The sequence below is a fragment of the Gorilla gorilla genome, chromosome 17 (genome assembly GCF_029281585.2).
Source record: "Gorilla gorilla gorilla isolate KB3781 chromosome 17, NHGRI_mGorGor1-v2.1_pri, whole genome shotgun sequence".
Lineage (NCBI taxonomy): Eukaryota > Metazoa > Chordata > Mammalia > Primates > Hominidae > Gorilla > Gorilla gorilla.
Window position 1 is genome coordinate 64,031,431 of NC_073241.2, and position 26,658 is coordinate 64,058,088.

The following is a 26,658-nucleotide window of genomic DNA, read 5'->3' on the forward strand; positions in this document are numbered from 1 at the left end:
CTCAAAAGAAAAATATTGCAGAAAGTTAAAAGATGAAAATAATTCTTAAAAGCCTATAATGTGCAGCCTTTTTGAGAGGTGCAGTCACAAACTCTGAGGCTCTGTGGAGCCTTTCGCCTGTCATGGTGAAGTTGATCACCTTTCCACAGGTCCACCTCTCCTTGCACCTGATTCTGCTATTGTCTCATAGTGCATGTCTGACTGTTTATATGACTGCCTCCCAAAGACTTCTTTAGGAAAGAACCATATTTTATTCTTCTTCTTATGAACAGCACCTGAGACCATAGCCAACACAAGAATGAATCGATGAATGAAAATCCAAGGTTGATCTTTCTGAGCTCTTGTCATACTAATTTCTTTTAACTATTTTTTTTAAGACCGAGTCTCACTCAGCCACCCGGGCTGGAGTGCAGTGGCACAATCTTAGCTCACTGCAGCCTTCGCCTCCTGGCTTCGAGCAATTCTTGTGCCTCAGCCTCCTGAGTAGCTGGGACTACAGGCGTGCACCACCACACCTGGCTAGTAATTGTGTTTTTAGTAGAGATAGGGATTCACCATATTGCCCAGGCTGGTCTTGAACTCCTGGGCTCAAGCAATCCGCCTGCCTCAGCCTCTCAAAGTGCTGGGATTTACAGGCATGAGCCACCATGTCTGGCCAGTTTTCTTTTAATTCTTTTTCTGAGATTAAGTCTTCCTTGATCTCCAATATATTACAAAGACTAGCAGGTCCCAGTCACCTAGATTCAGACCCTCTATTTTTACTTCTGCTCCACGGAGAAAAAAAACAAGTGTTCATGGTTACCAATGTTGGTGATCCTATTTTTACAAAAGACTTCTATGTACTCCTCTCACCTTCTCCCTGCTTCCCCAGGAAACACTAAAAACAAGTTGTCTTGACTCAATCTCATTTCAATTCAATAGTATCTTCTTTCATAAGACAGTTCTTCATAAAGTAGATTATGTGACTGTAGCCTTGTTTTTAGCAAATAACATTATCATATATACTCAGTCACTCAAAAATCATAGTATGACAGTTATAAATATTAAAAGGAACAGTGATTTTCCTATTTTCAGAGGTCAAGCTATAGTCTTCCATGATAATCATAATAATTGTATTAAAAAATAAGATGTACTCAGTATTTACTATATCTCAATAGTCTTACTGACTTGGCACTATATTATCATGATTTTCCAGTAGAGGAGATAGAAAGAGGTTAAATAATTTGCAGGTCATACAGCATCATACTAAATGAGGTAAATGAGGGAAAACTCATTTTGTTTCAGGAACTGTTTTAAGCTCAGCTCTATTCATGCTTTCTGTTTCACTTTTTAAAATGAAAATTAATTAACATTTTTTCTCTCAGACTTGTTTTGCTTATTACAGGATATTATTCTGATGCTTACATTCCTAATCTTTCCAGTTTCTGGTATTTATACACATTTGAAAGAGTGTATGTGGAAGAAATATTTGGACTTAACATGTTTTACATTGTAGCATTAGGATCAGTTTTATGACAGCTACCCAGAACTGCAAGTCCATCACATAATAGTCTTACGTAGAGAATACAAAATCCTGGTATTTTCCTCCCTGTTTGCCATATTGCACCTTACTGGGCCATTTGAACACCCATGCCCACTGCTGAGCCTTCCAATGCTACAAAAAAGACCACAGAACTATTTCAAATGCATGGATATGAAATGCCTGCCAAAATCCTTCTGCCTTTCAAATTTAAAAAATGATTCGATATTTAATGCAAAATGTACTACAAAGTACACAACCATTTCTCTGCACCAAAAAAAGTATTGTTCATGTTTGAGACTATGTAGATTTGTGAAAGCAAAGAAGAAAAAAAGAGAAGAGTTATAAAAAACCAAATGTTCTTCTCTTTTATTATCTATACAGCCAAGACTAGATATTTAAAACAGTGTTTACTTGGCGTGGTGACTTTTTTCTTTGCACATCTTAAATTTCAAGATGTCCACAGAACATTCTCCTCTACTAACTAAAATCTTGTTGTAGTGAAAAATACTTTGTTCAAAATTTCTACATCCTGCTAAAATGGAATCACTTTCCAAAGAATTTTCACAGCTGTAGATACATTAAATATCCTAATGTCATTCGTTGTTTATCTGATATACTTTGAATGAGTAGCAGGTAGAATTTCAAGAGAGATGAGGAATTTCAAGGGGTATGGGGGCATTCCAACAGTATTGACCCCTTCCGTTCTGGAGAAACCCCTAGCAAACTCACCTGCCCCAGCGCTATAAGGAGTACTTTTCCCAGATGTCTTGCTAACATTGTGGAGGGCCCAGAGAGAAGCCAGATCCAAATAAAGGGTTTCTGTCTGTTCACAGGTTAGCTTCACTACGCCCCAAACCAGAGTTAATTATGCCTGTGAACAGTTCTAAATTCAAAGCATCACATAACTGCACAATCTAAAAGAAACGGCCATAAAGCCAATCATTATCATCGTATTCAAACACGTTATATTTCTCAATATAAATCTTAAGTGGTAAATCAGAAAGTTGCTTCTCACTTGTGCATTCATTAATTGAACTGACATATGTAAAGAGCTTGCTATGTGGTAGGTGTTATGATAGGCTGGGAATAAATGATAAGACAAGATGAAATGAGATGAGATACCCTCTGAAAAACGGGTTGTATTAAAATTAACTGTTTCTGACCCTTTATCTCCAATATGTTGTGAGCAAATGAAGAGTAGAGACCACACCTTTTTCATCTGTATATCCCCAACCTCTAGGACAATGCTAATCAATATTTATTGAGTGACTAAATGAGTGATCCATATGAGCAAAATAATTTTCAGATAAAAAATGTGTTATAGTAGAGGCATGTTGTGGAAGCAGAGGGAGGAAGCAATTCTCTCCGTTAATTAAGCCACCAAAATGTGTGAGAAAGAGCAGTTTGAGTGCTGTGCCTCTGCTTATCAAAAATGCTTACCAAATGTTTTTGTAAAATATGTTGGTAAAAGAAGAGCTTCTGATTTTAGTGCTCTTAAATAGAGAAATAATTCCTTCTGTCTGTTTAAGAAAGAATCAGTCAGAATTGAATCTTACTTAAAAGAACTTCAAATTTCTCATGGGATTTTGTAACTTCAAACAGGAAACTCTGTTGGCAATTTGGAGAAAATTTACCTTCTGTACTTAGCATCCAGCCCTATCGATCAGTATCTATTTGTTGTTTTATCTTCTTGTCAAAAACAAATATTCTCTTCCCTGCAACTTTTCCATATAAATAATATATTCTTAGTTGAAAGAAATCAGTATGTCTCTTTATAAGATTATGGGAAACCCAGGGCAGACTAAAGCAGTTTCTCACTTCTTATTATGACAAGTCAAATTTTGAAGTAATTCAAATTTTTAACATAAAACACTCTACAAATCACTATATATATTTTAACCAAAGAGTAAGTGCCTTCCTCTTTCCATTTTCAATCAGTTGTCCCCTAGAATAACTTGAAAAGTCTCAGAGTGAGAAAACAAAATGTAAAGGAAGATAAAAGATTTCAAGAAACATTGACTTATGAAGCCATTTCAGTTTGTGCTTTTGATAATTTGCATATATTAGCCTGGTTCTCTTAAATACCTTGTTACATGTTAATTATATACCAATACACAATTTTATTGAGAATTTTTGAATGTCGATCTAGAACAAGAAAGTAAAGTTTGTATAGGCAAAAGTTCCAGGGTAATTGGCTTAGAAACAGAACATATTCCACTATGCCAAAAGACAATAATGGAGAAAATGAATAAGGTATGTATTATGCGCTGTTTTCTCTCTGCATTGAAATGGAAAACATTACAAACAAAATACTATTATTTTATTTTAAAAATAAAATGACTTTTTTTTTTTTTTTTTTTTTGAGATGGAGTCTCGCTCTGTCACCAGGCTGGAGTGCAGTGGCGCGATCTTGGCTCACTGCAATCTCTGCCTCCTGAGTTCAAGCAATTCCCCTACCTCAGCCTCCGAAGTAGCTGGGACTACAGGTGCACACCACCATGCCTGGCTAATTTTTTGTATTTTAGTAGAGACGGGGTTTCACCATGTTGGCCAGGATGGTCTTGATCGCCTGACCTCTTGTTCTGCCCACCTCAGTCTCCCAAAGTGCTGGAATTACAGGCGTGAGCCATCACGCCTGGCCAATTACTATTTTAATAATAAAATGATATGCTAATATTAATTCTTTAAGCTTTTACTGTGCCTTTTATATTACCAAAGAATTAACTGTACTAGCAGCCTTAATTCACAAAGAAAGACTTACATGGCCATGTGATTGACCACATCACAGACTCCTAAGGCTGATCCCGCCCCTAAAAGTCTGTGATTCATCCAGACTTGTGCCCTGTGATGCATCCAGTCTCTCAAACACATCTGGCTCTTTTATGTCTTGAGATGGCAGTCAGAATTGCACACGAAGTTGAAGGCATACTGCCATGGCTTTTCATAAAAGCAAGAGAAGTATATAGACTTTTTCTGTGCACTTCCTGATGCTGCCCCACTCCCAGGCTGTTTGGCCTGAAGTTTTAGGGAAAATCTATGTTTTTCAACCTCAGCACACACTGGTGGTTGGCTTCCTGGGTTGCGGCTGACAGCCAGCATTCCATGGGTGCAGTTTTACTACCTTACTGCAAAGGCATTGCCAGAGACATAGTCATTTTGGAGCAATATGCTGCTTTCCTGCTCATTTGCACAGGACTCTGAGGAGCTTCCCATTATCCATCCTCATGCACTTGTCTTTCTGCTTCCTAGACACTTAACAGATTTTATTGGCTGTTTGTAAATCAAACTGGTCCCAACTAATGACAATTCCTAATGAGCATAGCTCTTAAATTTTTCCATTTGGGATGTATCAGCTTTTCTCTACTCCTTGCTTCCTGTGTTAATGCCAGTGCCTTTTTTCACAATGAAATAGGGACCCTGGTCCCATGTTTTGCTCAAAATATGGGCTGATAACCAGAGGAATATATGCTACCTAACTGTGGTTGGCTAACTAGCCAACAGAAGACACTTTTCACTTTGGGTTTCATAAAATAATTTTGTGCGGAATAATCTCACAGTCTCTATAATTTATTTAAACAAATCTTCAGAAACATAATTTTTTTGTTAGAGAATTCCTGAATTTGAAATTAGGGTAACTATAGGGACTTTTTCATCACAAATTTTTTCAGCCATTATTTCCTACTCACAATACAACTGTGCTTATGTGATATATTTACTCTTCAAAAAAAGCTGATTTTTTTAAAGGCCCCCTCTTTAAAATTGGACACCCTCCTCTTCACCCTGTTATATTTACAAAAAATGTTCTTTTAAAAAAGATCCATTTGTATTTAAGTCTTTAGTGCTCCCATTCTCTGTTGTAGAGTCAGTCATCTCTGCTCACTCCTCAAACCGCATAAATATTTATCCAGTGCCTGGGATAAGCAAAGTATGAACTCACCCAGTTTTGGTGTGCTTGCCACGACCTAAATCCCTGCATACCCCCAGAATCCTTCTTCATGACAGAGTCACATTTGCAATCTAGCACAGTAGCTTGCATAACAATAGATTCCAGTGGCCTAATTTCACCCTTGAGTTCGTGTAAAACCCTCATTCGGCTGCCCTCCACTTGGTGATTTATCTAGATTTATTGTGTCAATTTGGCAGAACAGCTCTGATAAAACCACTGTTGGATCTAATATCATCAATCTTCCATTTCCAGGAACAATACAGGACTGGCAATCTCCCCGTGATCTTCTTCATTAAAAGCTGAGGTCTAAGAGTACACGTATGAGCTATCATTGTTTCATCCTTTGGAGAACTCTCTGTTCCAAAATCATTGGTGGTCAATCCTCTCCTTTTAAATAAATTATTCTCTCGGATTCATTGAAAGGAACTGTATTGCTCTTGAAGCCTCACATATAATGCTCCTCAATTTCTTTGCATTTTGAGGGCCACATTATTGCTATGTGATTGCTAATCTTCCATACCTTGTAGACTTTACTGTTCTCATTATTTGAACCATGTTACAGTTTAGGAAAAAAGCTAATTGCCTCCTGAGGTCAAATGTTTGATACTTCCAGTTATCCATGTAATGGGAGGACAGGAATAATTTTGAATAGGCTGGTTTTTACAAAATCATTGCATTTCTATTACAGCTACCTGCTCTAAAATTAATAACTCACTGAGTGGATGGACACTCAAAATTCTAGGTGTAACTTTTATAATGATTACTAATCATTTCTTAATATAAGAAATGTATTAATCACTAACTCTGTGTGAGACCAAGTGCTAGGCACTAGGAATTCAAGTAATTCAGAAAACATCATCTCTGCACTGAAGGATCTCACAATGTAGAATCCAGTCACATTGTGGATATGTAAAAATCACATCAAGGTCATTCATTGTGACAGATGCCACATAATAGGTAAAAAGTGAAGGGCAGAGTGATTTCCTAGACATCTAGGAGAAAAGCTGTTTTCAGAGCAGGGTGAATAATGATATTGAGTGGCATATTGACAAATGGAGGGGAGGGTTGTGGGCAGACCATGTTAGGAGGGGGAGGGGCCAGGAGGCGTTGAACAGTTTGACCATGGTGTGCAGTACAACAACAGAAATGGTAGCAGAGGAGACTAGACGAGACTGCTGGGTGTGCCATGAGCAAACGTTAGAACTTCGTCCTGAGGGCAAAAGGCGGCCAGAGGGTTTTAAGCAATGAAATAATATGGTCAAATTTGTGATATGAGTGTGCAAGCAGAGAGATCATTTCAGAGGTTATGACCGTGTTAAAGCAAGAGCTGATGGAAGCAGTGACAGTGGGAATGAAAAGAAGGGAATGGATTCAACATACAGTTAACAAGTCTAGCTGAGTCCTTCAAACATTTGTTCGGGGTGGTAGTAATTAAGGAAGAGCAAGAAATCAAAGGCGACCCCAACTCAGGATTCATTTTCAGGTAACTAGGTACATGGTGTTTCTAATAACCAGCAGAAGGACTGCAGGAGGAACAGCAGGTTAGTACTATGGTGAGTCTGAGTATTATGGAAGAGCTCTGTAAAGATAATGAGTTCTCTTTTGAACATACTTAGTTTGGCATGAGGTATCTAAGTGAAGGTTTCAGATAAATGATTACATAAATCTGGTGCTGAGGCTTAGAAATAAATATGAAAGAGTCACTGGCATAGGGTTCAGTCAATTTTGCATTCTGGCTGGTTGTATTTGAGGTATTACACTAAAAATGACAGCGACAGTGATAAATAACAAATGATCCCTCTCTGAAACCTAGTAAGGAACAAAACCACGATTATTTATATCTTATTCTTCTTATATATAAGGCATATGAATCTTATTCATATAAATTATTTATTCCATGTACTAAAGCTTTGCCAATACAAGCTTTACTTACCTTTCAGACACATTATTATTTTAAATAACTCTTTTGATCATTCTTAAGATTAGCAACTATCAAATAAATGAATTACTAATATGATACAGTTTCTGATTCCAAAGTATAAGAATAAATAGTTGATTCCAGCTGGAAAATCATTTAGCTGAAACATTATACTTTTTATCATATCCCCTTTATATCACATTTGTGAAGGACAGATTTGTTATACTTCCTGAATCAATGAGGATTTGGCAGCACTTGTGTCATTTGGGTAGAAAGAAAGTGTTCAAACGGAGCTTTTACTTTTTTTTTTAAGACAGAGTCTCCCTCTGTCGCCCAGGCTGGAGTGCAGTGGCACAATGTTGGCTCACTGCAACCTCCACCTCCCGGGTCCAAGCGATTCTTATGTCTCAGCCACCTAAGTAGCTGGGATTACAGACGTGCACCACCACACCTGGCTAATTTTTGTATTTTCAGTAGAGACAGGATATCACCATGTTGGCCAGGCTGGTCTCAAACTCCTGACCTCCAGTGATCTGCCCACCTCAGCCTCCCAAAGTGCTAGGATTACAGATGTAAGCCACCGTGCTCGGCCAGAGCTTTTACTTTTGCCCCTTTAAAATAGCAGCTCTCTTTGAAAAGTAAATATATCACATAAGCACAGTTGGCTTGTGGGTAGGAAATGATGGTTGAAAAAAATGTGTGATGAAAAAGTCCCCATAGTTACCCTAACCTCAAATTCAGAAATTCTCTGACAAAAAAAAAAAATGATGTTTCTGAAGCTCTGTTTAAGTAAATTATAGAGATTCTGGAATTATTGTGCACAAAAATCATTTTATGAAACTCCAAGTGAAAAGCATGTTCTGTTATTTAAATCCATAGTTAGCTAGTAGATATTCCTCTGGCTATCAGCCCATATTTTGAGCAAGTGACATATACAAAGAATAAGCTAAGAGATTCTGATGTCTCTTAAGGAAACATTGAATAGACAGTTCTTCAGATATGTGCATTGAATTGTTTTCACAACCTTTTATAAAATGGATGTGCTCACATAAGGCATGCAGCTATGTATCCTGTGATTTCTACAGAATAGAAAATGTCAAACCTTGTTGTTGGAAGTGCTCCAAATGACATCATGGTTTTGTTTTGTTTTTGTTTTTGTTTTTTTTCTATTACCATTAAACAGGGAAGGCCATGGTAAAATTTCAGTATTTGCTGTCAAAATGGCTTTAGCCACATTGTGTGGAGGGAAGATCATGGACAAATTAAGATGTAAGTTATTATTCCTTGTGTGTCCGTTTGCTTTTCCTTGCTAGGTACCACCCTTTTCTCTCCCTCATTCCCCTATGTCCCCTCCCCATTTGTATCTTTCCTCATTCTATGAGAGTTGTTTGAAATACATTTTTCACTGATGTTTGGATTTTGTCATAGTGATATTTTCATATTAGATAAATGCTAATGAAATGGATGTTTTCCTCTACTTATAACCTGTTGAGTATCACCAACTGGCCTCTTTCTGAAATTGAAGTAAAATAAGCACTCTTTGCAGTTAATTGTGCTATACTGCCTTACACGTGGTACAGGATGATAGGCACATGAAGGCTTAGTGGGAAACCTTCCCCTTTAAATCTTCTAAAAGCAAGACTCTTGGCACATTTCCTCATTCTTCTCAGCCAGCACTGTTCAAATCACTGGGAACTCCAAAGGTTTCAAAGCCAACAATGTCAGGAAAGAAGAATAGGAATTACATAGAGACAGCATTGACAGAGTTAACTAGATGCCAATAAAAGCATGGTAGCTAAAGTACATTGAGTAATTGTGGGCCTTAATGAACATTTTGTCTCTAAATATGGTAGAGTTCCTTAACCAATGACACACTGGGGATTGTTTGTTTGTTTGCTTTAGGTAAAGAAACTGAGACTCAAGTTAACCATATGACTAAGATGACGCCAGAATTTGAACCCTGACTTTTTTTTCTACACAGGTGGTTCACAAATTTTAGCATGCATCAGAATCACCTGGAGGGCTTCGGTAAAACATAGATTTCTGGGTCCCACCCCAAGAATTTCTGACTCAGTAGGCCTAGGATGAGGGTGGGTGACAAGAATATTTATTTCTAACTAGTTTAAAATGATGTTGATGCCGCTGTTTAAATTAAAAATTTCCATTTAACCCTATCCTTTCCCCTAAATAGTATGAGTTGGGGCTATAATGCTGTGTTAGAAAGGGCACTGTCCTGGGAATTGGGAGTTCCAGGTTGCAAGCCCAGCTATGTGACTAATTTGCTGAGTTATCCTTTGGCAGTTACTTCACTTCTTTAGTCCTCAGCCTCCTTCTGTATCCTAAATTTTGGGATTTTGTAAGATACCCATAGAGTCACACCTGGCTGCATGCAGCCATCTGTGTGGCTCACAGCACAAGGCTCACCTGCTGCCTGTCCTCTTCTGAGTGAGATCGCTTGCTTCTTGATCCACCCAAAAGGAAAGAATAAAGGAAGACACAGAACACCTTTTGTTCCTTTGAAATTTCCCTGGAGATGCTCCAGGGATGAGTCATTCCAGTGGACCAGTAAGTAAGTGAAAGGGACAACAAAGCCTCAGGTAGCCACACAGCTTGCCTCACTTCTGGGACTTCCCTCCATGGAGAGCCAAAGGCAGCCAGGATTCAGACAAGCCTAGCCAGACCTTAGGAGGAGCCGTGTAGCTTCTCTTTTGTTAGCCTGAAAGATATAGAAAATTAAAAACTATCTACCTCAGTGCTTATTTGAGAGATAATAGCTAAATTAGAAGGTGCTGACACCAAGGGCTTTTTTTTTTCTTTTTTTTTTTTCAAAAAAAAGAAAAAAAAAAAGCTTCAGAGTAATCCTTGGGCATTTCCTTCAGGGTTAAGCCAGAAAGAGAAAGTTTAGCAAAATGAACCAAGGCCAAGGAAGGAAGTTCTGAGAACCTTGTCTGCCAACCCCAACTGGCCATTTACGAAGAGGACATTAGATAAATGTAAAAAACAAAACAAAAGCTAAACAAAAAAACCCACTTGAGAGACATCTAAAAATACCTGTTTAATATTATATTAATAGGTACCTGGATAGAAGGGTCCCATATTAAAATAGGTTTAAGGAAATCTAAGAAAACCAGTTTTCTGCATCTCAGAACGTCTGTCAACCTTTAACATACCAGGCTAATTCTGAGCCCTCGAAGTCCTGGTGTTTGCTGTCTTTCCACTCAGCTTTGTTCAGTGTAAGATTTCATCCTCCTCCAAGAGTAAGGGTGGAGGGTGAGGGAGGGGGGCTTGGTGGAGGTGACAGTCACAGGAGTCACATCTCACTACAGAGGTCCCCAAGCCCTTACAGCTCATCACCTAGGGTGGTGTCTCAGACCAATTACTAAACTAATTACTGGTTAGAGAAGAAGTATGACAGCAATGGCCATTGTGTAATCCACTTTCACCTCCTGTGCTCAACCCATGAGCAATCCATGAACAAATGTGGGACAAATAAAGATGAAGGGAATGGCTGGTAGGTAAGGGACTAGCAATGTCAGCACAGTTACAAAGTTCAAAATATAACTAAGTTATTGATTAGATCTTTACAATTGTGAAAACCCTTCCAGTTCTCTCTTGGGTCCAGGAGTTCAAAGGAAACAGTATAACTGCTACAGTGCTTTCTCCTCACCCCATCCCATCACCCTCCAAAAAGCACTCTCTAGTGGCCAAAGTCTATCCTCTTTAGGGCAGTGAAAGAAGCAACAAATGCATGTGTCCCCTTGGAGGTAAACTAAGTTTTCTAGTCTGCAGAAACAAGCCCACAATATCACAGATTCTGTAGAAATACAGATAGAATGCGATAAATCGCATTCCCCACTTTGAGAGCAGTGCACCTGAATCACACCCTTATGTGTCCCTGGTTCTCTGACTGAAGAGTCTCTCTTTGTATAGTTAATCCTGGGAAGATGGTTTTAGCGGTTTCCAGGTAACTTGGTTAAAATCAATTTGACCAAAAACAATTTAGTTAAAGGTAATTTGGTCACAAAAATCTCTCCAGAATGTTAACTGGTCAAAAATGAATATCCTGAGTTATGAATATTTCTAGTTTCTGTGATAATTATTAATGGAATGAGCGAATGTGGGCAAATTTACCCACAAAATCTGCCTGCAGAGACCATTGGCTACCCCTTGGTGAGTGGGAGTGTGGGTGTTCCTATTGTATTCTTTGGCTGGCTTGCATTTTAATGATAAAACAGATAAGGTAGCCAGGCATGGTGGCACATGCCTTTAGTCCCAGCTACCCAGAAGGCTGAGGCAGGAGAATCACTTGAACCCAGGAGGCAGAGGTTGCATGAGTTGAGATCATGCCACTACACTGGGCAACAGAGCGAGACTCCATCTCAAAAACACAAATCAAAACAAAACAAAACAAAAAAACAGGTAAGGTCATGATTGTCTACATTGCTTCTGTAATAAGAAAAAGTAAAACGAAGGGATATGGAATGTTTCAGGCTTGAGGGTTTTGTTTTCCCTTCTTTAAAGTTTTTCTAATTCACGTTAAGCCAAAATGCCAGCTGTGCTTGTTTGGCAATTTTTCTATTTTTGTGCATAGGGTTGAGAGAGATTTAGCTTCTTCCAGCTACTCCCTTATTGTTGGGGAACACAGAGCAAGAATAATTGGCTGAAAATAAGTCGGAAATTTTAAAAAACAAAGAGAAAGCAACAGAAAATTTGAAGTTGATTTTCTTAATGCTTTAAAATGCATTAGAAGAGAAAACAACACTATGTTGCAACATAATTTCCAGTAATTAGGGCACCATTCAGTGGTAGGGTGTTCCCTGTGTAATTCCAGGGAGCATCATTGACACAGCTTAGGAGATGAAGGGCGCCCCCTGCAGTCATGTGCCATGGCAACCTAAACATAAACTTACCTAATAACACTACTATTTTGTCAGATTGTTCTTGGCCCAATTATAAGCTGTTTTAATGGGTTGGAACATTTGTTTATACTTCTGTCTTAGGGCTCCTGGATAGTTCTAAGGATCTTAAGGGATTCTAAATCCAATGCTGTAAGCCTGGTATGTCATGTGCTGTTCTAAAGCTTTGGGGAGGACTTTTTAAGTCTTTTTAAAAGACTAGTATTATGGAAAATACTGCATATTTATTGACTTTCTATTACTGAACTGGTTGTTTTGCCTCTACGCCTACCCATAGACTTTCTAACGCACTGACCTACTTTAAATTCTTCAGTATCTCCCTCAGCATCTTCTGGAGACAACCTAAACTCCTCAGTACAATTCAGCCATAAAAAAGAATGAAATCCTGTCATTTGAGGCAACAGGGATGAGCCTGGAGGACATTATGTTAAGTAAAATAAGTCACGCACGGAAAGATAAATACTGCATGTTCTCACTCATATGTGGGAGCTAAAAAAAAAAACTGAACTCATGGAAGTAGAATTGTGCTTATTAGAGGCTGGGAAGGGTAGGGGGCTCCAGGTGGTTGGGGGGATAGGGAGAGGTTAGCTAACGGCTACAAAATTACAACTATGTAGGAGGAATACGTTCGAGTGTTCTATAGCACTGTAGGGTGACTATAGTTAACAAAATTTTATTGTATATTTTCAAAAAGCTGGAAGAGAAGATGTTGAATATTCCCAATACAAAGAAATGATCAATGTTTGAAATGAAGGTAACGCCCATTATCTTGATGTGATCATTACACATTGAACACCTGTATCAAGCTATCACTCTGTAGCCCATAAATATGTACATTAATTTTTTTACTCAGAATCTCTATAGTCTCATGGTTAATAAACTATTTGAAACAGCGGAAACCCTTTATAAATGGAGTATTTAATGAAAATGAGAGTCAATTCATGTTCTCAAAACCATAATCCGATAAAAGCCTGTGATATGCTTAACATCTGACTTTGGTGTAAAAACAATGTTCCCAGATTACATTTTGACCTTGAAAAATTAAACCTAAAGTGAAGAGAGGTGGCACATTCACAGCAGTTTATCCCAGCAGCTGTGCTGGCCTGGTGACAAGCTAGTTAGCATGGTGACAAACTATATAATAGCAAACCCTTTCATTCTAATAGTGATTTGCACAGAGGAATTATAAAGCACCTTGGGAAATTATGCCATTAATATTCATTAAATGCACATAGTGGCAGAAATTGAAGAACAGTGGTTCAGTGAAGCCATAGGCCCTTCAGAGAAAGATCCAGGACCCTGACTTTACCTCATTGATCATCCACAAGACCAGGCTTCCTCTTCACTACATGAGTCAGAAAACCCTTCCCTGTAAATCAAGCGCCTTCCACCCAGAAAACTGTAATTTATAGAAAGTTTCTGCTTCTGTAGGAAGTTAATCAAGTGTTTGTCATTACATCTTTATCCTCACCGTGTCTTTGATTTTTCAAATATCTTACACCAAAATCCGAAAGTTTTAGTGATAATATAAATTGGTAAATTTCTAGCTAGATAAATAAATATACACACACCCCAACTTTATAGTAAAACTCTCATTGTGTTTCAAATGAAGTCAGCGTCTCTCTCATATATACAAAAATTTCTCTTGTTGAGCTACATGAGAGTTAATAGTTGACCTCAAAACAAAAACGTAGTGTCTTATTAAAGACATTTAATAAGTGTCTCTCTCATTAAAATGTTAATTTTACCCAAATTACTTGTGATCGCTATGTGCCAGAATCATCTACAAAAAGAAACCAGAGAAAACATTATGCCAGGAATATTTCAGCATAAAAATTAGCTTTTATATTATTCTTTCATAAAAAATGTTTATTTTGCTACTTTTTTATCATTTGTAGCAGATATATTGAACAAAAACTGGAGAATGTTCATGTGATGAATAATATCTTTCCTTTTCCTTTCATCAGATATTTTCTCAATGATTTCTGACTCCAGTGGGGTGATGGTTTATGGACGATATGACCAATTCCTTCGGGAAGTTCTCAAACTACCCACGGCAGTTTTTGAAGGTCCTTCATTTGGTTACACAGAACAGTCAGCCAGATCCTGTTTCTCCCAACAGGTAGGAGAAAAATATGTTTAAGGAAGTATCTCTTTCAAACAGTGGTTGCTCTCCTTCTAGATGTCATTCCAGGTCACAGATACTCAGACAAATTATTCTATGTGATAGCAACCTGTATTGTATTTTTCAGCCTCTGGCAAATGACCTCTGAGCCAGTAACTAAACCCGGCACATCTGGATCACAATAATAGACAGTGTTTACTGACCATGAGGCAGGCACTGTGCTAAATTTTTTCCTTTCATTGTCTAATTTAACCCCTACAACAACCCTTCTGTGTTAGTCTCTTTTCACACTGCTATAAAGACATACCCGAGACTGGGTAATTTATAAAGAAAAGAGGTTTAACAGACTCACAGTTCCGCCTCAGGAAACTTACAATCCTGGTGGAAGGTGAAGGGAAGCAAAGACCTACCTTCTTCACATGGCGACAGGAAAGAGAAAGAATGAAAAGCCCAGGGGAATCTGCCGTTTATAACACCATCGGATCTCCTGAGAACTCCCTCACTATCACGAAAACAGCATGGGGGAAACCACCCCATGATCCAATCACCTCCCACCAGGTCTCTCCCTCAACACCTGGGAATTACAGTTCAAGATGGGATTGGGTGGGGACACAAAGCCTTACCGTATCACCTACACCCTCAGTGTCATTATTTTTACTATCACTGCACTTTCAAACGGGCTTAATTGTCTCACTCAGCCTCATGTGAAATACATGCTTGACCCGGCAACAAGCTTTAACATTGGTTTAGCAAAGGATACCAGAAAGGAATCCCAACATCTGCCATATCATGACCTGAGAGGCCCAAAATATGGTAAACACAGCTGCCTGAATCTTCTACAGCATGATACATTTGGGGTTCCAAGTGATGTGTTTTAACTGGGTATGGCTCAAGCTACCCTGGGAAGCTGCATAGTTTAGGGGGCTATCTATGTGTGTACCTCTCTGGTCATGTAGAGAGACTCCAGGCCCATTCTCCAGCGTAGCCCAGTGGTAGCATAGAAATCCATACATTAAAGGTTAGTCTACCATTTTTTGAAAATCCAAACTAACTTTTTTGTCCTCTAAAAAGGCCTCTTGACTGGGTGTGGTGGCTCACTCCTATAATCCCAGGACTTTGGGAGGCCGAGGGTCAGGAGCTCAGGAGTTCAAAACCAGTGTGAGCAACATAGGGAAACCCCATTTCTACGACAAATTTTTAAAACTTAGCCAGGCATGGTGGTACATGCTTGTAGTCCCAGCTTCTCAGGAGGCTGAGGCAGGAGGATAGCTTGAGCCCAGATGGCGCCACTGCATTCCAGCCTGGGCGACAGAGCAAGGCCCTGTCTCAAAAAAAAAAAAAAAAGGTATATCCCTGCCCCATAAAATGCATACAACAAATGCTCACTACACTGAGCTTTATGGATTAAGAGTCAGGAAGTCTTTTCTTTTTACTGAAATTAACTTTTGAAAGTGTCAATAGGCCGGGTGAGGTGGCTCACTCCTGTAAGCCCAGCACTTTGGGAGGCCAAGGCGGGCGGATCCCAAGGTCAGGAGTTTGAGACCAGCCTGTCCAATATGGTGAAACCCCGTCTCTACTAAAAATACAAAAATTAGCCGGGCATGGTGGCAGGCACCTGTAGTCCCAGCTAGAAGCAGGAGAATTGCTTGAACCCGTGAGGCAGAGGTTGCAGTGAGCCAAGATTGTGCCACTGCACTCCAGCCTGGGAGACAAAGCAAGACTCCATCTCAAAAAAAAAAAAAAAAAAAAGTCAATCACTTCAAAACACAAATCTGTTTTTTCATTCAATTTTACTGCTTTCCAACTTTTCTCATGGCATGCTAAATGTATGGCTCCTTTTATTTTTACAGTGCTTTATGCCTCACAAAGTGAATTATCTGATTTATGGTTTTCAACAACCCTGTGACCTAACAAGGAAAATATGATTCTTTTTTAACAATATAAAGTTCATAGCTAGTGAGGGCAGGGGGCTGAGTTTTTAACTCTGGTCTTCTAATTCCATCTGTTAATGTTACTCTTGTGTTCTTGTTGTTGTTGCTTTTGTTTTGTGCACTTTCAGTTCGTATTTACAAATATGCAGATGATCTGACTCAAGGAAATGTAACTACCTGTTGTATTACTTCACCCAATCATGGAAACAAGAATAATTTCATTTATAACTGAATTCTTGAATTTTAGGTAGTGTATTATAGAATAATTGGTAAATGTGCTAATGCCTCAGAATATATGTCTCATTCAAAATCAGCTAGAATAATAGGACTGGGGTTTAAAAAAAAAATCTTAAAAGGACCTATGCTGGTGTGATGGCTCACACAGTAATCCTAGCACTGAGAGGCTGAGGCAGGAGGAGAGCTTGAGTGCAGCAGTTCAAGACCAGCCTGGACAACATAGTAAGATCTCATCTCTGAAAAAAAAAAATTAAACAATTAGCCAGGTGTGGTGGCACACACTTATAGTCCCAGCTACTTGGGAGGCTGAGATGAGAGGATCCCTTTAGCCCAGGTGTTCAAGGTTGCAGTGAGCTATGATTGTGCCTGGGAAGCAGAGTGAGATCCTGTCTCTAAAAGAAAAAAAAAAAAAAAAACAAAGAGAAAAAAGGACCTATGTGTTCAAGAATTATATGTGATGTTGACATGTTCAAAATTCCTTTTGAAATATCCTGTAGACTGTTCTGTTATATGATTTATATATATCCTTAATGATAAGCAACTTATACATGTTGAAATCATAATAGCATTGTTGGAAACTTCCAGGGGTGCTTTTTAGCCAGTATGACAAATAGTCAAAATGAATAAGATCATTTCAAATATGAAAAGAGGTAACACAAAAATAATAAGACCAGTTTATTTTTGTACTTAATGAATTGGCTATTAACAGCTACTCAAGAGTCTGAGGTAGGTAGGAGGAGGTAGGAGGACGGCTTGAGACCAGGAGTTAGAGTCCAGCCTGGGCAACATAATGAGACCCCATCTTTAAAGCAAATAAATAAAATATTTTTAAAAATAAATAAATAAAATTATCCCATCCCCTTTGATATTCTAGTTCAAAATTTCAAGTAGTGATTTTTGCATATAAATATGTATTTTGTTATTTATACCATTACAGTACATGTATTAATATAGCTTTCTTACTTTTATCATTTTGAAAGAAACTTATAGATACAATGCATTCCTTTTGTACATCCAAAAGGACCTGGATAGTGAGAAAGAAGCAGACTGAATTGAGAGGAGTTATATATAAAGTAATAAAAGGAGCAAATTTTTAAAAATGTAGATGGTTCTGTCCTAACAGGATTCCCTCCTGCTCTTGTATAACAGAACCATTCACATTAACCACTAAATATTTAGTACTTAAGGAAGTTGAGGAAGCTCAAAAGGGAAGTTGTTCTATAAATTTAGAAGACTGACTGACAGGAAAATTGTAGAGTGAGCTATGATGCGTTCTTGAGTAAAATTCCATGGAGAATTTCAATTCTTTATTTTGCTTCATTATTTTTATACTGTCTTTCATATATACAAATGATGCTCTTGGAATTGTTTTTCTCCTGGTGATACTATTGACTCAGCCTCAGTGGAGAGAATTCAGTCCTATGTCTGCTTAGGTATAAAAAGCAAACAATGTTTTCAGTTCTGAACTAGTTTAATAACACATTTGGCAAGTTGGGTTTCTTCAGATATTAGATATTTATTGAGTGCTCTTTTGTTTCAGTCTCAAATGATATGATATTTACATAGCAGGTAAATTGAGATGATTCTCTGTCCTAAATTTATGGGGGGTTTTTTTATGCAGAAAAAAGTCACGTTAAATGGTTTCTTGGACACGCTTATGTCAGATCCTCCCCCGCAGTGTCTGGTCTGGTTGCCTCTTCTGCATCGACTAGCAAATGTGGAAAATGGTGAGTAGTTACTAACGAGCAAAGGTGATTTTTTAAATTATTGAAATTAGGCCATTAGTTCTACAGTTAGTAAGCCCAGGTTGTTGTTTTAGGGAAGCCTATTTAGTGGCTCTTAGTTTTGTTTAGGATAGAACTAACCCATCTCCCTGTTCGGGAAGGCCTTAAAGGACCACTGAAAAATTAGGACTGTCAGTTCCAAAAATAAATCTCACGGTGTTCTTCTCAATTACAAGTCAGGTGTGGTTGAAAGACTTGGCACAACAGAAGGCGAACTTCAACAAGGAGTGTGACATTATTTTGTATTTGTTTTAGATCTGAATTTGTCATATTTGCATACACGGTACTGATTATTTCTTCCCAGGCACTCAGCCAGAAATAGGTGGGAGAAATGAGAAAAAAAAATAGATGATAGCACCCTGTTAATCTTTAGTCATATGTTCCAGATTGTGAGCTTTCAATAGTTGTACTTACATTAAAGATAAGAGTAAAATAACTTTCGTATCATGTCTTTTTTTAAAGCAAGTATTTCTAGGATAAAAGGAACTACTGTTGGCATATCCAGATTTAAATATGAAATACCGTTTGGGGCAAAATTTACAGAAATTTAAACATGGAGCAGTTCAGTGCCTCTATCTAATCTTTAGGTGTTCCTACTTATTGTTCAATGTAACTCTGAAATTTCTCCAGACTTGACGAGGAAATAATTTAGTCTCTATCTCTTACTGAGATTTAACTTAAGTCTCTATATATTACTCAACTTCTGTGTATTTCTTTAATATACATTGCAGCTAAAGTTAGCTTAATTTTAAATTATCATTCAGAATTTTTAGCATCTGCCGTTATTTATCTGTTAGTTAAAAGTTATGAATTTATCCTGTTTTTCTCATGGAGAAAATTTAAAGAATGAATTTATTATTTTTTTTTTGCAATCACTAACAATCATAGTTTTTTTATGTTTATCCATATGCAGAAGCGAAGAGCAATCAAGGTGCATGTTATTATGCAAAATGAGTTCACGTTACTGTTTACAGTTCTAGAACTAGTCATTTTCCAATCATAAAGCTGTAATTTCATTCATTCTCTCTCAGCATTTCCTGCTGCAGGAGATCAGTTTCTTAGGTGCCATCCCAGAACAGTTGTCCCTAGATTGAAGTCCCACTCTAGTCTTTCTCAAGAGCCGGGAAGAAAGGTTATGACACTTGTTTAGAAGACAATGCGTCCGGAGCTAGTTATGTCTTTGTTTTTACAGTTTGCTTTTTATCTTCATTTATTATTATTTTCATTGTTTTTCCTGACTGGTTAGGCCAGAGAATAGCTTTACCAAAGGCAAGAATTGTTACTGTTGTTTTAGTATCTAGCTCATAGCACGTAGACAATTACTTGGATTTGATCACTTAAATCTAACATTTTACTTTGCTTCAAATCTAGTATTTTGCTTTGCCTGCTTTATAATTCAAATTTCCTACCAAAGAAAGTTAACTGTCTCTTGAAGCATTTGAATTATTTAGAACTGTTTTCAGATAATTTGCACATCTTTTTTAGGGCGCTATACACCTGCCTCAGGAAAGAAAAAAAAATCTGTTTGTCAGATGTAGGCAACACCACTCGTTAAGTAAGCCATTAGTCACTCTATTTTTTAAAAAGTAACTTAATTATCTCATCCACACCAGTTTTCCATTCTCTGCCCATCTTCCTTTCTTTTTTCTTCCTCTCATTCTCCATGTCTCTGATATTCGCTCTCTTCCCACTGGACAATCAGCATTCACCCCTTGTGCTTCTGAGTCTTCCAGTGAGCTGTGCTGGTCTCCTGGAGACAGAGAGCAGTTTGGGGTAAAGGCAAGTCTGTTTGGCTAATTTAAATTCTTGTAATGTGAGAGATGGGAATAGAAAGAGCAAATGGCATTACAGAGATTTTTGTTGTTAAAAGGACACCTCTTCTCCATCCCATTTCATTTCATTTCCCCACAGGCATGATTGAAAAGGGTTGTAAGAATCCAGGAATGAACTAAATGTTTCTCTGAGCCCAAATCAACTATCATCTGAAATCGTGGTGCAGAGAAGAAAGGTGCAATTCCTGTAAGGCTGTATTTTTCCTTCTTCTGGTTCATACTTTTGTTTTCTTGGTTTTTCTTCACTTACTTCCCCCTTAGTCTTCCATCCGGTTGAGTGTTCCTACTGCCACAGTGAGAGTATGATGGGATTTCGCTACCGATGCCAACAGTGTCACAATTACCAGCTCTGTCAGGACTGCTTCTGGAGGGGACATGCCGGTGGTTCTCATAGCAACCAGCACCAAATGAAAGAGTACACGTCATGGGTAAGGCAAGGTCCAGGCAATACTTGGAGCTGGATGTGTGAGTGTTGCCCAGAATTAAAGGGAATATCAAGGATGGTGGCAGAATTAAAGGGCAAACTTACCTTCCATCCCAGGTCTAGTATTCAGTCCCCCTTCCTCCCGCTCTCCACCCCACTGCATGCTCTAACTTATTCTGTTGGAACCCAGTGTAGCTTCCTGAGATTTAAAATATAGGAAGACTCAAAACTATGTTACTTCTTGGAATATAGATAATTCAGTACTGATTTAAATAACAACTGAATAGCAAGGACCTTCTGGAACATAATCTTACATTCACAGTAAGTTAAAATCTTTTCCAAGTTTTGTTTTGTGGAAACGGCTTAAAAATTATTGTTAGTTTTATTTTTCTTAGATTCTGGAGTTCTTTTAAGTGCGTGACTAGAATATTAAAGAAACAAGTATGAGAGGAGAGTGTGGACTTAATAATACTGTTCCATTTTACTTTTCTGCAGAGGGTGGGGAGGGGAGATTGTGGTTATATTAGCAAACCATCTTTTCATGAAGAGTGTGAGTGACCAACCTGGCAAAGGTGGCATGTGAGTGTCTGTGTGATAGATGTATTCTCAGGAGCATGTGGTACCAGGTCTGTGGGAGGAAATGTGACTCCATGTGCTCACTGTTCAAATGGATTATGATTTACTGACGTTTATCTTCGTTAAACTCAAAGATCAGTTCCAGCAATGTTGCCCTTGTGCATCTCTTCAAGGATTGGTTTTTGTAGGGTGTATAGATTGGTTCTTGTGGGATATACCATCAGCCCTTCCAGCACCTCTTGGAATAGTTCTGTCACAAGAAAATCCAACCTATTTATGAGTTTTTCTATATTTTAATATATTTCAATTCAACCTTTAGTCTTTACTTAAAGAAGTCTTCAGAATATACATCTTAAATCAAAATGTTCTTCCTAGGAATTATTATTGGGAACTAATATTCAGTGTAAATGTACTAGTACTTCATCACCGGTCAGATTCTGCAACAGTTCTTCACTAAGGAAGAGTATACTGAGAACTTGCCAATTCCAATGCAACTCCTCACTGTTGTTTATGTCATGCTGAGGATAGATAGGTACATTAACACGGATCATGAACTACAATTTAGTTTAGAAGAAAGGAGCTAAAACTTTCTATTTTCTTATTGTTAGCATATTACCAGTTTTCAAACTTCTACCCCATATCCTAAAAGATTTGATGTTTGAAGACTAATCAGATTTAGTTGTTTTACATAAATGCTAAATCTACATAAGGGGCCTCTTTCTTAGGGGTTGTAGACCTAACATTATATTCCAGGGCACTATCTGTACAAAGAAGGATCAGACTCCTTGAGAGGACAGAAGGCCCTGTGGTTTGTGGGGCAAAGAGCTGCTGTTGCTGCTGTCTTAACTGTTCTAAGAATTACATCTCCTAACAAAAGCCAGAGGGATTTCTTGAGCAATGCTCTTATTACTTAGCTTTTAAAAAATGAGAACAATATTCACTTCATTATATTACCAATTATGGACTCTAGGTATAAAAGAAAGTGACAAAATTTGAAATGGTTTCTTATGGAAAGGAAAAACATGGTTAAGGTTTTATTATTATGTTGGTGCAAAAGCAATTGCGGTTTTTGCCATTACTTTCAAATGGCAAAAACTGCAATTGCTTTTGCACCAACCTAATGTATGTGGTAGGCTACTTTTTATAAAATTTTGACTGTATAACATCAAGATAAATTTCTCAACAATCTAAACGAAGAAGAGGCAGCGTGATTCTCTGGAAATAACCTGAATTTTAAATTCTGAAGACTCAGATTGAAGTTCCATTTTCACTTCTAACTGGATGTGTTCAGCCACACCTGAAACATCTTTCTTGCACCTGGATTCCCGCAAAATCTTCCGCTCATCTTCATTCCAAGCCTATTTCCTCACAAACCATTTTCTGTTCTTAAGTGAGAGCAGTCCTTCTAGAATCAGGTCTGATGCTGTCATGCCTATGATGTAAACTCTTCATGGTCTGCCTCTGTCCTGGGGATAAAGAGACAGTTCTTAACAAGCCATATAAAGATTTTGATGATCTGCCTCCTGCTTTCCTCCCCAGAAGGGCTGCCTTCACTGTTGCTGCTTCCTCCATTCTCGAATGACCTTCCCAGTCTGCTGAGTTTTTGTCAGAAGGACTCCTGCAGGTCCATTAAGTCCCAGCTCAGGTGCCCCATGCACAATGCCTGCTTCCGTTTATTGTAGCATTTGCTGACACTGAGCAGCAGGAGGCAGCTTGTTCGGAAACTCTCTTCCGAGCATTGAGCAAACTTCCAGACTCAGAATCAGCACTGAAAAAGGATTTCTTCCATAAATGGATATCTATTATGAAAAGCAAATCATTTGATAAAATATTACATAAATATTAGCTGTTGTCACTTCTGCCTTCCTTCTTCTTTCCAGAAATCACCTGCTAAGAAGCTGACTAATGCATTAAGCAAGTCCCTGAGCTGTGCTTCCAGCCGTGAACCTTTGCACCCCATGTTCCCAGATCAGCCTGAGAAGCCACTCAACTTGGCTCACATCGTGTGAGTATCCCTACCCTCCCAGTATAGAGACAATTTTCTTCAAGGGCACATGTCTGGAGCCACACAAAAGCTATTTCCTATCAGTGGTCAGCAACCAAGATTTTTAATTTAGTTTAAAAAAAAAAAGTCAGAGTAATGCCATCATAATTTTTTATTGTTGTTGAGGTATACAGTACTTCCACCAGGCTGGACAAGTAAAGTATGCAACACTAACATAATTCACCTGGAGATGGAAAATATTTCAGAAAGCTTAGTTATAAAATATGGATGTTAGTGGTGTCTGCACATTGGAAGTTAACAATGGGATCACTGTGGTAAAAAATGATTTACAGTATATTATTCCTTAATTTCATATGTGCTTTGAGTTCCAAATATAAAAGCTGTTTTATTTCTCTGCAGACCCAGTTTAAGATGCCAGCAAACCTAGAAATTACTTTTGTTTTTCATCCCAAGCTGTATAACTTTAGAAGAATCATAGCCTGTGCAGGGGAAGGTTGAAGAGGGGGAGTGGCGGGAAAATTTATCAGAATATCCAAACATTCTTTTCTTCAAAGTATGTGTGAGTTTCGTGGCAGAAGGTGTTGGGCCAACAAACAGTCCTTCCAGCCATCCCTGCTACCTCCCAGAAGTTTCATGCCTTTGAACCTCTCTCAGGCCTGGGTGGCCAAGATAACAAGGGGGCTTAGGTAGAAGAAACAATTTTTTCCTTGGTGTTACCTTGGGCTCGTAAGAAGAAAGAGTCTCATTACCTGCTTCTATGTGCAATTAGATGTCATGTAGTCACGGATGCCTCCTTATGAACTGCCTGTAGTTTTCCACACTTAAGTGGGACCTATCACACCATAGGGCCTGTGTTTGCATGTTGACATCAAGAGGTGGGTGATGGGACCTACCAGTATAAGAATTCAACAATGCAAAGTTCATGCTTCAGGCAGTTCAGCATATGATCCATAAGGGGCACTGTGGTGGGTATGAGACCTTCGTGGAAGCAGCAACTATGTTCTCTGATGGACCTTAGCAAATACCACCAAACGATTTGTGTTGGGTCACGTCTGTGAGCTTTGTATAAATACTTTGGGGCTTTGTTTTGCTTGTTCCCGGGGACGCTCTGAGGCATCTCTGACCTCAGCAGTATACACAGCCTGGAGGCTCCTGTTTCTCAGCTTACAAGCTGGCATGGGCTCAGCCTCCAGAAACTAATGTAAACTAATTCTGTAGAATGTGGGTAACTTATTTTTGGAAATTACGTTTCTAAAAATAAGCCTTAAAATAAGCCAGGGGTAAATAAATCTGGGGAATGTCCCAAAGGGCCAACCACTTGCAGAAATCTACCTCACACATGCTTATTAAGAACCTTATTAAGATCTAGACTTTCCTTCCCATAGCCAATTAGACACAATCACTAAGTTGCTAATGAATGACCACAGCGAAGTGAGAGCAGCCGGTGCTCCCTGAGCTCTGCCGAGAGTAATTTCCTACCAGCCCTGCTGGGAGTTTCACCCCAAGAGAGCAGCCTTCAACAGAGCTGCTTGGTGTCATGAAGATAGAGGGTGTGGGTGTGAATAGCCTGGCTCTAAGAGCTTTGCTGCTTCCCACTCCTCCAAAGAATTAGGAAGTGATGCACTGCAACGTAAAAGTCCATTTCACAGTGAGTCCCATTGGAGTATTATCTAGCTCAGGGCCTGTACCCAGTGGGTGCTAGGATTGGGTGGTGTGTGTGTGTGTGTGCACGTGTGTGTCTGTATGAGAGAGAGAGAGAGAGAGAAAGAAGTATTTAATTGGCTGAGTAATAATTTTTACATTTTGACTTATGGGGCAATATAATCTGTTTTGTTATTTATTGAATTAACTGAGGGCTATAGCCTCACAATACGTTCTTAGTTTATGTTCCATGGAGAGATTTTTAAATTCTGTACAAAATGTGTCTTCTTCTGAGAAAAACCTCTGTGTATTTTACCAGATCCTCAAGAATCCTTGAATCAAAATACTGATCTCTACTCACTGATAACATATTTTCCCAGGATGAAAGTTTTAATTTTAAAATGCAAATTGTACAAGATATTTAATTGTTGAAATAACATACAAGACATTCTGGATGTAGAACGTCAAGTCTATATTAAAAAAGAATGTTTTTTCTATTTTTAGCCGTAGAAATTTTTTCCATGTTTGTTTCTTTATTCAAATGCTATTATCATGAGTAGATATCCATGTCTTTTTTCTGAGATTTCTAATTTTAAAATGTATTGCTCATTTAACTATTCTAAATTATCATAGGCACATCAAGGCCATTGAAATGAAAAAATAAATGGTATTAAGCCTTAATCATTTACAAAGAAGAATACTCTCTTAATCTGCTATAATGAACATGTACATGGAATTAATGAATATTCACACTTCTTCCAAATGTATGTAAATAAGATTTTGATAAATTAGACAAAAATATATGACATTCCATACCATGTCATTTTATAATAAGCCCACTACTTTTATACAGTGCTGTACAATGGAAATAAGTGAAATTTAAGAAATAAAACACACCAATACTCCCACCTCCACTTAATGCGCTTAATTTATTACTCCCAAATATGACTTAAATTATAAAGGTCTTATGCAGAAGGAATATTGTCATAGTGCAGAAATGTGTATAGTAAGACACTTTATCATTGAGTCTCTAGCAAAAATCATCCTAAAAGTATGTTCCTTAGAACTATACATAGCAATAAAAATATGTTTTCTAGCTGTAGTTCTGTCTTGGTCATCCTCATTCCCTCTCTGACCTTTCCCTGTGCTTTACTAAATAATTTATTAAGCAATCTTTAATTGTAGTACAAACCACATCTTTGTCATTCTTTGGATGTAGTGTCACAAAAATATCCCAGTCCGCATTAGTTACACCCATAGATAACCTTACAGACAGAGGTAAGAAGGGAGCAGTGCGTGGGGTGCAAGCATTGGCAATATTGATGGGCATACTCTGTCCTGTGCTGATGACCTGAGGTTCTGGACATTGGGAATTATAGCACAGACTCAAAATAAAACATTTTTTTGCCACTGTGAAAAAGCGTGTTGATTTTGTAAATTAATACAAATTCTTCAAAGACATATTCAGAAAAAAATTCCATGATGTACATGTTTAAGTGAAGGATAACTGTATGTCCTTACATAGTGCTGAAATATGTAGAACATTATAGAGCTCATGGATATAAAATTTGATGTTGAACATTATACAGTCTTCTTAAATGCACATCTTGCTGTTTAATGATTGTGTTAAAAATTGCTGGCCAGGCACAGTGGCTCATGCCCGTAATCCCAGCACTTGGGGAGGCCGAGGCGGGCAGATCACGAGGTCAGGAGATCGAGACCATCCTGGTTAACACGATGAAACCCCGTCTGTACTAAAAATACAAAAAAAATAGCCGGGCGTGGTGGTGGGCGCCTGTAG

The 26,658-nt window shown here is 38.2% G+C and overlaps 1 protein-coding gene across 16 annotated transcripts in view; it reads left to right on the forward strand.

Moving 5' to 3' along the window:
- DTNA (dystrobrevin alpha) overlaps positions 1 to 26,658 on the forward strand; it is a 394,389-nt gene that overhangs the window by 301,925 nt on the left and 65,806 nt on the right. For all 16 annotated transcript variants that reach the window (XM_055368709.2, XM_055368711.2, XM_055368712.2 and 13 more), the window contains 5 exons: positions 8,570 to 8,655; positions 14,270 to 14,424; positions 18,217 to 18,322; positions 20,473 to 20,639; positions 23,092 to 23,216. In XM_055368709.2, the coding sequence (XP_055224684.1) occupies positions 8,570 to 8,655; positions 14,270 to 14,424; positions 18,217 to 18,322; positions 20,473 to 20,639; positions 23,092 to 23,216 (639 nt within the window). The remainder of the gene's footprint in view (positions 1 to 8,569; positions 8,656 to 14,269; positions 14,425 to 18,216; positions 18,323 to 20,472; positions 20,640 to 23,091; positions 23,217 to 26,658) is intronic.